Genomic DNA, 14,087 nt, shown 5'->3' on the forward strand with positions numbered 1-14,087 from the left:
TTTTTAGATATTTTATTAATCAATTTAGTTTTTTATTGCAAGCTGTGAAGAAAAACTAAAACTGTTTCATAATGCAAAGAACTAAAGGAACAAATACAGAAAGTGACCAAAAAGGCATAACATACATATTGCGCATAATATGTTCACACTACCATCTGTCACAGTACACTCCATCATTGCTGACAGGAACACCTCCATAAAATCAACCTCTCAGTATCAAACATCACTTCAAAAATATACTCTAATGAAATATTTTAAGTTATAATATCAAAATCTCTAAATTTTGTATGTGCATCTACCACAAAGCATTTCATCCAGCTAAAAAAGTATAAGGGAAATAAGGGAAAATAGTATTTGTCAACATGAGTGTTATATTTCTGTTAAGGGGCATGTCCATGCTCAGTGATGATCACATTTTATTCGCCTCCTCTATTAGAAACAGTCGAGAAATGCAGATTCCAGCAACAAAAATGTTAATTGAAAAATGAATATCATATCCTCTTCCTACACCCCTTGGACCAATAATCATAATGGAGAAAAACACTCAGAGTGACAAATATTGAAAGATCCCTTTAAGGCTGATACAGTGTGTCTTACACACTTTGACTGCATTGGAAGGCCTGAGTTCCTTCCTTCCTCTCAGTATAACTACATACTTTTGTACCTTGTGAATAAAACACACAGAACATCTAACTGTTTGATGTGTGTAAATTGTTGGACTTCCTACACAGACACAGCCATCATACTTGCTTGGTCATTCTTTCAGAACTCTGTCTTCCCGTTGCTCACTGAACTGCTGGCAGCTTCACCTGTAGCCGTGGTGGAGGATACTGTGTCTTTGGGCTGGAAAGCAAGTGAGGCCGAGTTGATGCAGTAGCGTTTTCCTGTGGGTTTTGGTCCATCATCAAACAAGTGTCCCAGATGACCTCCACACTAAAACACAATAAAGATTCATATGTAAAATGTTGCCATTTTAATAACGACTTGAACATGTTCTACATGGAGCAACGTAAGGAGCAGACTTTTTGCTGGATCCAGAAAAGCCTTTGGTGTGCTTGAGAGAGCTTAGGTAAGACATCAAGCAGCAGCCATCATAGCTGAGTATAATCAGCTTTTAGTCAAACAAAAATGCTGTAAAATATGATTTCCTGTAAGCAATCTAATTATTACCCTCTTAAGAAGAGGAAAAACTAAATAATGTTTACGAATCACTTAGATACAGCAACAAGATTAAACTGTCTTCATTATATAGAATTACTTATTTCTGTTTCTATTTTTGATTCACATTTGATTTCATATAATTTTTCTTTTTCTGGTTTTCTGTTATTGTTTATTGTACACAGCATTAGATTGGATCTCTAAGTGTAAAGCAGCTAACAACAGTGTTTTATTGTGCCTTGTTGCAGATATTGAGTGTTTATAGGTGTACCTGGCTGCAGGTGGTCTCCACTCTGTGCATCCCATAGGAATAATCATCTGACAGAGTGATGGACTCCTCTTTCACCAGGTCAAAGAAGGATGGCCAACCTGATCATGAACATGAGAGGATAATGTTAGGAATGTGTTAGTAGACATATGAAGTGACATATGGGGGACAGTGACAGTATTGGGGCCTACACAAACTGAAATTCTTTTGATTTTAGTTTGTACATGTTAACGATGAATCCTCCATGCATGCAAAAGTTAGAAATGGGGTTCTGCAAGGCTCTGTGCTTCGACCAATCAAAGCATGCCTTAAGGACATAAAGACTTGGATGACCTGCAAAGTTATTGAAGTTATTGTGCTTGGTCCTTAACACTTTGGAAACACATTATCTAATGATATATAAGGAGTAATCAATTCAATTGAATTTCCAACCCTTTTACTGATGTCTTTCCCATAGATCTAAATACATGTCACTTCAGTCACTCTTCCTACTGACAGTTGAGCAGTTTTTGTGACTAAACCCCCTGCTCCTCTGTGCCCCAACAATCAACCCTCTTTTAAAGTCACTTAGATCTTTTCCCCTTGTCATCTGGATACAGAATCAATTGAGCCTGCTCAGCATTTTTATAAATAGCAGGGCGCATGAATGGATGTTAATTGCTTGATTTTGCCATGCAGTGCATCTGTGTGGAAGCATTTACAGTCATTATGTTTCTCCACACATTTATTCAGGTTTTTCCTTTAATTTGTCCATTGTCTGTAGTGCCAAAAAAGACAAGCCTGGCTGTTCAAGGCTCTGCCTCCCATTCTACTTTTAGAGATATTAGGAACCACAAGTAGGCCTGCATGCTGGGAGCACAGTGTTTAGTTGGGTAATAGGGTATTACAAACTCTTTCAGATATGATCTAGCCTAGCCATTGAGAGCTGCCTGATAATGATTTGCAATTATCTCTCTTAATATGCAATATGCATGGACTCGTTTTTCTGTATCTGCTTATAACATTACATTCTGATGTGCTCTGGCAGCATACTGACTGGTGTGCAGCTCTCAGTAAATTTGCAATGACCTGCTTAACTTTGTATAACTCAGCATCAATATCATATATCTGCCCTAGATTTGGAAAAAGGTTTTGTAAATGAAAATAAACCTTAGTAAAGAGATATAATGCTGATCCCTAGCTTTGTCTCTGCTAACTGACCACTATGCTGGCGAGCTATTCGCCACGTGTCCCATAAACACCATCAGTATCTTTGGGAGGGATCAGACACAATGCCTTCTGGGTGTTATAGTATTTAGATATGATTTAGAGTGATAGGGGATTCTACAGCTTTTTTATCAGTTGTATCTAGTCATAGGGCACCAATTTAAAAATAATTGTACAGTTCTACTACATAGGTGGCATAGTTTTATGAAATGTAATATTCCTCTTTAACAGACCCACCGAATAGTGACTTTTCCCTCTAAGCCCAAGCCCTAGTTTGGGAACCACTAGACTAAACTAGCTAACTGTATATAAAGTAGTGTAAACTAGCTAACTGTATATAAAGCAGTATAAACTAACTAACTGTATATAAAGTAGTGTAAACTAGCTAACTGAAAAATAAAGTAGTGTAAACTAGCTAACTGTATATAAAGTAGTGTAAACTAGCTAACTGTATATAAAGTAGAGTAAACTAGCTAACTGTATATAAAGTAGTGTAAACTAGCTAACTGTATATAAAGTAATGTAAACTAGCTAACTGTATATAAAGTAGAGTAAACTAGCTCCACCTCCAGCAGACACAACAGTAACATGCTGTTCTAACACTGATGCTTCACTATTAATAATCTAATGATGTCATATATAATAATATATCACTAGTCTTACTGTAATACTGCATACTACATCACTCATAATACTGCAGTACTTTTACTGTAATACTGCATACTACATCACTATAATACTGCAGTAGTTTTACTATAATACTGCATACTACATCACTCATAATACTGCAGTACTTTTACTGTAATACTGCATACTACATCACTCATAATACTACAGTACTTTTACTGTAATACTGCATACTACATCACTATAATACTGCAGTACTTTTGCTGTAATACTGCATACTACATCACTCATAATACTGCAGTACTTTTACTGTAATACTGCATACTAAATCACTCATAATACTGCAGTACTTTTACTGTAATACTGCATACTACATCACTATAATACTGCAGTAGTTTTACTATAATACTGCATACTACATCACTCATAATACTGCAGTACTTTTACTGTAATACTGCATACTACATCACTCATAATACTACAGTACTTTTACTGTAATACTGCATACTACATCACTATAATACTGCAGTACTTTTGCTGTAATACTGCATACTACATCACTCATAATACTGCAGTACTTTTACTGTAATACTGCATACTAAATCACTCATAATACTGCAGTACTTTTACTGTAATACTGCATACTACATCACTATAATACTGCAGTACTTTTACTGTAATACTGCATACTACATCACTCATACTGCAGTACTTTTACTGTAATACTGCATACTAAATCACTCATAATACTGCATACTACATCACTATAATACTGCAGTACTTTTACTGTAATACTGCATACTACATCACTATAATACTGCAGTACTTTTACTGTAATACTGCATACTACATCACTCATAATACTGCAGTACTTTTACTGTAATACTGCATACTACATCACTCATAATACTGCAGTACTTTTACTGTAATACTGCATACTAAATCACTCATAATACTGCAGTACTTTTACTGTAATACTGCATACTACATCACTATAATACTGCAGTACTTTTACTGTAATACTGCATACTACATCACTCAGACTGCAGTACTTTTACTGTAATACTGCATACTACATCACTCAATACTGCAGTACTTTTACTGTAATACTGCATACTACATCACTATAATACTGCAGTACTTTTACTGTTATACTGCATACTACATCACTCATAATACTGCATACTACATCACTCATAATACTGCAGTACTGCATACTACATCACTCATAATACTGCAGTACTTTTACTGTAATACTGCATACTACATAACTCATAATACTTATGTACTTTTAATGTAATACTTTAACTACACCAAGCAGATAAGACTTAGTGTAATACTTTTTCTTCAGTATTAGTATGCCCCACTTGCCATATTCTATTTGTTGTTTGTTCTTGGTTTAGCTGTGATTGTGTGTCCCCCGCATCCCAGTTGACTGTGATACTTTGTACTTATTTACTTTTACTGCAATATTTTAATTACATCACTTATAATACTGCAGTACTTTTACTAGAATACTTTAACGACATCACTCATAATTCTGCAGTACTTTTAATGTAATACTTTGACGACATCACTCATAATACTTCTGTACTTTTAATGTAATACTTTAACTTCTTCTGTATGATTTGTAATGTAATAAAGCACTGCTTGTGCAGGTGGCACCCAGCATCAGTGACTGAACCAGAATGCTACCCAGCTGCATCCTTCAACTTACCTGATCCTGAGTCAAATTTAGTGTTTGAGCTATAAAAAGGAGAAGAGAATGTCTGTTAGATAAATTACTCTTTCACTTGAACTAGAAAACTATACAGTTTGTAAAAATACTACCTTATATTTACTTATATATACATATTTATTCTTTTATAGTGTAGTGGAGTACTACAGTTGTTCCCAACATCTGGCAAAAAACTGTTTTTCATTCAAAACAGAATTTACAGTGTTTACATTCTAACTGATCATTCCAGCTGCTGATTCTTTACGTGTCTCAACAACATTTCTTTCTGTAAACTAATGTCAGACCTGCATTTGTTCAGCTATTACCTGAATAACAGAGCCCCGCAGACAACACAAGCATAGGTCCCATCATCTTTATGATGTGTGAATTCTCCTGTGAAGGCACTGCAGAAAAACACTGCATTAGTAAATATGGACAAATATTTTTGTATTATATGTATATGTTGATTATTATTATTACACTGTGTTAAAGGGTAAAATCAGGGACTGCATAGAGTGCAGAGTCCATTTTGTTAACAAATACCATGGTGATAGTGTGACATTAACATAAATGTAGAAATCACTTCAAAATCTATGACAAATAAATGTCAAAGTGCATCATCCTACCTCTCAGTTCCTCTCTCCTGGGTAACATGATACTGTATTGGTGTGAGGCGTTTCCTTATCTCTTCCTGAGAGAAGCTCACTGGCCAGGTCTTCTTAGTCCGACATGGTCCTTAAGGATGAAGCAGAAGACAAACATTACTTATGCACGTCTTCTGATGGCACCAGAAAAAATAGAGCTGCATGTTAGTTTTATACTAGCCATTATTAAAAGGTCCAATCTTCAAAAGAGAGGTAAAAAATAAATAAAGACAGAGGCGCACCAGTTCTGTTATCTTCATCTGGGGATATTGGAGATGATCCATTATTCCACTATATTTACACATCAACTTTGAAAATGGTTTTGGAACAGATTTCAGATTCAGTATTTTCCAAAACCCTTATAAGAACAAAGCTCTAGAGATATGAACCTTTTATTAAAGAGGCTTCCAAGTTGTGTATGGTTTATTTCCAGCTGTTCAGAATAAAGTGGATAGTGGGAAACAGTTCTAGATCTCGTTTTACACACTTATCCTAGTCATGCAGATCACAGTTCCTGCATCAACTTCTGAACTCCCTGCTCTGACATTGCCACTCCTCAGATATAAAAGAATCCTCACTGATTGTTTTGTTAGGAAATAAAATAAATAAATAAAACATCACACAAGGGCAAGCATAACAAACAAAAAGGCATTGTTTTCTTCCAAAAAACAACACAAAAAGAACCTAAAAAGAAATTATTTTAACAAAAGCACTCAGTGCGAGCAAGCTGCAAGGAAGCCAAGCAGTGAATCATTTGATTATTCTGTTAGCACCTGAAATTTCAGCTTTGTGACAGTAGACAGTACAAACAGCAACAAAGGAGAAAAACTAAACTCCAAACCACACAGATTCAGTTAGAGGTTACAAATGTGTTACAAATAAGAAATATTTCTTTACGTCTTGTCATTGAGCTGTTTCCACAACCTGAATATCCCCCTTGTGAATAAATAAAGGCTTATCTTATTATGCAGTGCAATGACCTTATTTTATAGGAGCCACATCAGATTTAATGAAGGTAAACAGTGAGCAGTGCACTGTGTAACACTTCACTCATCAGAGGCTACAGATTTTCAATGTATCTGTCCTGCTGCCTTCAGATGCTGATTTCATGGGGGGAGTATAATGGAAATTGTTCATTAACCTTTTATTCATAATTCTGTTAATGTTGTGCATTCATTTAAAGCATTTAGTCTGCTGTGTAAGTGACTTTCCTCCAGATACAAATGTGCTCCTGGGAAAATCTATTCTAAGTGAAACATCTAAGATCCAAATTTGACCAAAATACCAACAGCTTGCTTGGTTCTGTTTCATTTGAATGAACCTCCCAGCTATGTACCTTAGACACCTAAATACCACACAGACAAGCAAAGAAACATGGTCAGAAAAACAACACGCTGTCGATGCACTGCTTGTGCTGGTCGTTATGTCGCCTCCAGGATAGGTTCACAAAAGTCAAACTGTATTACCTCATCATCAATAATAATAAACTTTGACAAAAAATAATGCTGACCTGATATTCACCCGGATGGATTATATATCCCAAGAGGTTTAATGAGTGTACTAATTGATTTTTCATACCATACAAAGAGTTCAGTGGACTCTGTGCTATAAACTGCATAGTACGTAATTTACAGTACATTTTAGAAAACATGCAAAACTACAGAAGCATATTGCATTCACTTGAAAAAATAAAAAAAGCTCTGTTTTTCTGAGTAATTTTTTTTATATAGTATGAGGAGAGGATGATACACTGAGAGGGATTTTAAAATGCATGGGGCTATATACGGAGGGTCGGACTCATTCATCCGACCCTCTGGGGGTAAGGTCATTCATTGATCTGATGTAGGAGGAGCCACCTCAGTCCACAAGCACTAACGGAGCACACAGTTTGTGGTCTGATATCTTTTAGGGTGCACACAGCCTTCATGGTAGGATGAAATGTTCGCAGCATGTTTGAAGGAAAATAATCACATCAGATAGAGACACCAGCAGCGGACCATTACATGACGCTGTGGTATAGGAAAGTGTAAGGGGTCACATCATTGAGTCCACCTCTGAAACCAGCAATGACTTTCTCGTTATAATGTTAGTTTCACGGTATAACGTGATTAAATATTCGGCTCTGATGCTTTTTTCCTTTTTCTGGTGTGACAGCAATTTGTTTCTGAAGATTAGGAGCAGCAACAGTAGGTTAACGTTATTTTGCAGGTGGGAGCTTCTTGCGGTATTTTGACGTTAATTCAGAAAGAAATAACTCAGAATAACAAAGCTTTTTTATTTTCTTCAAGTGAATGCAATACACTTCTGTACAAAACCACTGATAAAGTGATTTAAGAATAACCTTTCTATTTAGACTTACAGAACCAGACAAAAGTTAAGACACACTTTCTCATTCAAGACCCTTGAATGAGAAAGTGATGCAAAGTGTGTCAACTTTTGACTGGTACTGTATATATAGTGTTTGATAAGCATAAGATTCAAATATAGCACAATATATAATAAAAGTATAAAATGAAATTGATAAGCAAAATTTGAAGAATGAGTAAAGAAGGCCATAACTGCAGTACCAACAAATGACTAAAGTCACTGCTTCCTATTTAACAGTATTGAGGTTCAATAGATTTGGTCAAATTTTGGAACTCCCAAGCATTATACACCACAAAAATTTGGTGTGCTTCCCTGGCCAAATATAAGAAAATAAGTGAAAGCAGCTCATCACTCTGAACACAGGTGACATTAAAGACATGCTGACACACCAGCCAGGTGTTAAGACTTTTGAGAGGCAGAGCACAGCAGGCATACAGCACCCAGTCAGTGGACCTGTGGGAAGACTGCAGGACCTCAGAGTTACAGGCTGACTCTTGGTTATTAGATGCAGCAGATTGAAGCCCGACATGGCTGTTGGAGAGAGGTACTCCACCCACCACTAGAACCAAACACCCCTCAGCAAGGCTACAACCAAGGACTGGGCTGGATGAAGAGGAGCAGACAGAAGGAGAGACAACACAGGTCAAGATACTGTACAGCATTAAACACAATATGTGGAATAAAATGCTGGTCATCAGATTGTGTTAGGGATCCCACTGGTTCATGTAGAGTTTGAAGGACACTGTTTAACAGGCATGAGGAACATGAGCACACACCTTGAAAAAAATCAGTATATGGATGACTAACCCACATATCCAGCTGGGGACAACTAAAAGTTTAAGTAACAACAGAAGTAAAATCCTGGCCAGAGAACACAGAAAAACTCAACCAACCAATAATATCATCATGCATAGTGTTTGAGCACAGCTCTCCATCACCACAACCTACAGTGCAGCATACTCATGTATTGAAAATTAGAGTGTGATTGTGAAAAATGACTTGTGCACACCAGAGTGAATGACATGTTGGTTGCTAAACTGAGACTGCGGCTCTGTCTAACTAGCAGGGTAACAGTGTACAAAAGGCTAGATATTACCGACCTGGCCACATTCAAATCACTACTCAAAACCCACCTCTTTAGAATTGCTTTTAATATATGATTAATGCCCACGTCAACCATTTTATTGTGTTATTTCATTTTACGTGTACTTTATTGTTTTTATACTTCTTTTAATTCATTGTTCACTGTATTTTTACCTGTGCTTCTGTAAAGCGTCTGAGTATCAAAAAAGCGCTATACAATAAAATGTATTATTATTATTATCATTATCATTATTATTATTATTATTATTATTTGTGAGGGAAGTAATTCCACTTGTTGACACCACTGTTCAGTGTTTCCAACGGAGTGATGCATCTTTTCTGTAGACAGTGCTGAAAGTGCTTTGTTCAGCCTAGTTTATTTTATTAGGATTCCCATTAGCTATTATACTGTAAATGGTAATAGCTACTCTTCCTGGGGCCCACAAGTTGTTATTGTGAACTTAAAGTTAAAGTGAATTCAGACATTTTTCTTCTAAACACATAAATGTATTTCTCAAAAATGTATAAAAAGCATTTCAACCAATTAGATTTGAATTGAGGAGCTAGGATTCACAAACTGTGTTTCAAGATTTCTGTGTTCAGGATTTAGTGGGCGGGTCTGAAAATCATAAACCCGCCCCTGCTGCAGTAGAAGTATAAATGCATTCAGCGCACACTACACACACACACACACAGTACAGTTAGCTGAGTTAACCGGTGGTGACTTTGATTGACAGGTGACACTTGGTAGGGGGCGGGGTTTCAGCAAACTCGGTGGGTACTCCCACAGCGTTTGGGAGCAGAGAAAGAGGCTGAGTTTTACACCACCTTGAAGCCTAATTTCATATATTTGGCGATTTTTTTAATCATTCAGATTTGGCAGGGTGGTTAACAACATACTTTTCTGTGGTATGTCAAACTCAGAACACATATTTATTCTTACTTTACACAAACTTTAAACATTTCAACACAAGTGGTACCAATCCACCTGTTATTTGAGGACGGATACAATTTAATAATGATGATGATTTGGCAGGGTGGTTAACAACATACTTTTCTGTGGTATGTCAAACTCAGAACACATATTTATTCTTACTTTACACAAACTTTAAACATTTCAACACAAGTGGTACCAATCCACCTGTTATTTGAGGACGGATACAATTTAATAATGATGATGATGATGATGATCTCTGATCACACCCCTGCCAATCAGGATTTGTTCTTTAACAATCCCTCTTGTTTATTTAATACAAGCTTACCATCTGATAAGAACTTTGAGTATATCTCAACCTGTTCTGATTTGTTATATTACAAGCAGTGGAGGAATCAGACTCAAGTCGACCTGGTCTGGTTGAAATTCTGGCCGGCAGACCTTCGCTGCATGTCACACACACCCCCCCCTCCCATGATTTCCTGTCTCTATATTGCTAATAAAAGGTCTCTTGAGCATGTGTAGGGAGTAGACGTGCAATTTATCACACTTATACATTTTGGACCTTGTATCCGTTCAAACCTCATTGGAAACACACACTAAGAGACTTTAGTACTATATGAGTGGACAAATGCCTCCCAAACCAGCCAAAACACAGAGCGGGAGAGCTGCAGTACGTGGCAACTCGAACTCCTCGGCTAACGTTAGCGCAGATACAGGTGCTAATGCTAACAACATGGAAACGCTAGCGAATGCAGTAACTGCTGTACAAGCCTCTATCAACTCGTTTCGTGAGGAGAACCGGGCGTCTATTGCTTCTCCACACTCAATTTTGAGTGTGTATGGCCAACAAATTACTGATATGGAGGACGGGCTGAATGAGTTCGACAAGAGACTGAGCAGCCCAAACTTCCCTGGTTAAAGGGGAACAATGCTTTGAGGGAGAAGGTGGCGTACTTGGAAAACTACACCAGATGGCAAAATATACGCATTGTGGGGATACCAGAAAATGCAGAGGGCCCAAGACCAACAGAATTCATTACCAAGCTATTTATCGATGTGCTTGGGGAAGTTGGGGAAAACTGTAAAGTTAAGGACCGATTTACATGGTTACAAGGTGTTTAAGTGTTCAAGAATCATCCGAAGACCAGAGATAATTCCTCCTTTACACAGCACGCAGCCAACGAGGTAATTCATGTGTTTTGAGGAATAGGGCACACAATTAAGAAAAACAACGGTGGGCCTGTTCATAACTAATTTATATAATTTCTTTAATGTAATAATATAATAACTATCATGACATTTTTTTAGCAACATTAATTTTGGGGGCCCCCGCCAGGTACTTGAGGCCCTAAGCGCTCTGCGTACTCTGCGTATGGAGAGCGGCGGGCCTGTGGGGAAGACAGCTTTGAGAAACCCCCGTCGGTGGATAGAGCCCACAGAAGTTTGGCCACAAAACCAGCAGATGGCGACAATAGACCATGGCCATTTATTGTCAAGCTCCATCACTTTCAAACCAAGGAGCTGATCTTACACCTCGCCAGACGGAAGGGCCCGCTCTCCTACAACGGATCAAGATTTCATATCTTTCCTGATTACAGCCCGGATGTCAACAAACGACGTTCAGCCTTCTCCGAGTCCAAAAGGAAGCTCCACGTCGCAAAGATCCAATTCGGCCTCTATTAGCCAGCCACTCTGCAGTTCACACACAACGGGAAACGTCTGAAGTTCACCGACCCAGCAGAGGCGCTGACCTACGTTAATAACAATGTTACTGTTGATGATGGACGCATCGCTTCACACACTACAGAGAATGGTGATTGAGGTAATATTAATGACTGGGTCAGTAATGCCAATAATAATCACTTAAGACGGTGATATCATTAGATACGGTTATTCGGTCATATTTTATGACAGTGTTTTTTATTTTTATAGTATTATTTTATTAGTATTGTTTATATGGCTGTGAACGTTTGGCATGTGATGGTGTGTGTATACATCACACGTAACTACATACGCCCTCCTACATTATTTATTTATTTTTATTATTATTATTTTTTATGATCACCACCGGTCTTGTGACATTGACTTTTTACGGTCTATGGGTATCATGGTTTCAGTAATGTGAAATGATGTCAGAGGTCATTTAATACACTGTTGGAGAGGTTCATCAATGGTTGAAAAAGATATCCATCATTGCGGGTAGCATGCAAATGAAGATTTGCAGTAGTTTGAAGTTTTCTGGGGGGATAGCCTTCTTACGGCTTGTTTATGTGTTATGTGTAGTGGTTTTGATGTGATATTTGTTTTATATACAGTTTGTGCACCTATTTGCTTTTTTTATTATCTAAGTGGGGTAGATACTGGTATTTTTGAATTGAGCTCTTATGGCACAGAGTAATTCACAGCATATCCCAGGTAAAGATGAAATGAAAATTATAAGCTGGAATGTGAAGGGTCTGAATCAGGCAATCAAGAGAAAAAGGGTTCTCTCTCACTTGCAACATCTTGGGGTTGGTATTGCTTTCCTACAGGAAACCCATCAGGCTATACACGACTGCTTTAAAGAGTTCTATTCTAAATTATATTCTTCAGATTCAACACCGGATCACAACCAATTTGACGCTTTTTTTTTCTAATTTGAACATTCGTACAATTGACACTGACTCTAAAAAACGATTGGAACAAACCCTGACGCTGGAGGAAATTAACAATGCAATAACGTCCCTTCAGAGTGGAAAAGCCCCTGGTCCGGATGGGTTTCCAACTGATTTCTATAGGAAGTTCAAAGATAAACTTGCCCCTCTTCTTCTCTCAGTTTATGCAGAAGCACTGGAGAATAACATTTTTCCACCTACTCTCCGTCAGGCATCTATTACACTGTTATTAAAGAAGAACAAGGACCCTCGAGATTGCTCATTTTACAGACCAATCAGCTTGACAAACTGTGACAGTAAAGTGTTCTCAAAGGCCATTGCACTCCGGCTTGAGGTAGTTCTTCCTGATATCAGTTCAGAGGACCAGACTGGGTTTATCCAGGGCAGACAATCCTATTTTAACCTGAGACAATTGTTTAATATCATCTATACTGAATCTAACACTCAATCCCCAGAAGCAGTAATCTCGCTTGATGCCGAAAAGGCGTTCGATCGGGTTGAGTGGGATTATCTCTTTCATACACTTGGCAGGTTTGGTTTTGGCCCTAATTTCCTTCAATTTATCAAGCTCATTTACACTGATCCAACTGCCTCAGTTTATACCAACAGTATCTCTTCTGAGTACTTTCTTCTTCACAGGAGGGACGAAACAAGGGGATCCAGTGAGTCCTTTGCTTTTCGTTTTAGCTATAGAGCCACTTGCCATAGCTCTGATGATGCAATAATAATATACAAGGTATTTCACGTGGTGGCCTAACTCACACTGTTGCACTCTATGCAGACGATTTGTTACTATATGTCACTAACCCTATCACATCTACCCCTGAAATCCTTAGAATCTTGCAGGAATTTGGAAACATATCTGGGTATAAACTAAATTTTAATAAAAGTGAATACTTCCCCATTAGTAGTAATGCTAGAGAATATCCCAGTCTGCCATTTAAGTTGTCCGCTGAGTCTTTTGCATATCTGGGCGTAAATGTCACTAAATCCTATTACAGTCTATTTAAAAGTAACCTTACTCCCTTGTTGGAACAGTGCAAACAAGATATAAAAAGATGGTCTATTTTGCCACTATCTCTCATCGGGAGAACAAATTCTGTAAAGATGAATATTACCAAAGTTTCTGTATTTGTTTCAGGCGTTGCCTGTTTTTATACCACAATCTTTTTTTCTTCCTTTATATGGAATAATAAATCAGCTCGCATAAGAAAAGAATTTATGGAAAGACCAAAAGGTGTAGGTGGGCTTTCACTTCCAAATTTGCGCACGTATTATTGGGCTGCGAATTTTAATGCCATCTCTCTGGTTAAAAGATTGGAATGATAGGATCCCTGCATGGCTCCAGATTGAAAAAGTTACGAGCCGTCCACACTCACTCCCTGCCTTAATTTGCGCACCCCTACCGTCACTAGTTAATAATGTT

General features: G+C 37.6%; 1 protein-coding gene across 4 annotated transcripts in view; it reads right to left on the bottom strand.

The window, feature by feature from the left end:
• msrb3 (methionine sulfoxide reductase B3) overlaps positions 1 to 14,087 on the bottom strand; it is a 34,152-nt gene continuing 20,065 nt past the window's right edge. For 2 of the 4 annotated variants that reach the window (XM_053313896.1, XM_053313897.1), the window contains exons 2-7: positions 8,441 to 8,590; positions 5,603 to 5,711; positions 5,303 to 5,380; positions 4,977 to 5,005; positions 1,430 to 1,527; positions 1 to 933 (exon numbers count right to left, since the gene is read on the bottom strand). In XM_053313896.1, the coding sequence (XP_053169871.1) occupies positions 763 to 933; positions 1,430 to 1,527; positions 4,977 to 5,005; positions 5,303 to 5,380; positions 5,603 to 5,711; positions 8,441 to 8,516 (561 nt within the window). In that variant the 5' untranslated portion in view covers positions 8,517 to 8,590 and the 3' untranslated portion in view covers positions 1 to 762. The remainder of the gene's footprint in view (positions 934 to 1,429; positions 1,528 to 4,976; positions 5,006 to 5,302; positions 5,381 to 5,602; positions 5,712 to 8,440; positions 8,591 to 14,087) is intronic. The other 2 variants (XM_053313894.1, XM_053313895.1) reach the window with 1 other exon arrangement.

The sequence above is a fragment of the Scomber japonicus genome, chromosome 23 (assembly GCF_027409825.1).
Source record: "Scomber japonicus isolate fScoJap1 chromosome 23, fScoJap1.pri, whole genome shotgun sequence".
Lineage (NCBI taxonomy): Eukaryota > Metazoa > Chordata > Actinopteri > Scombriformes > Scombridae > Scomber > Scomber japonicus.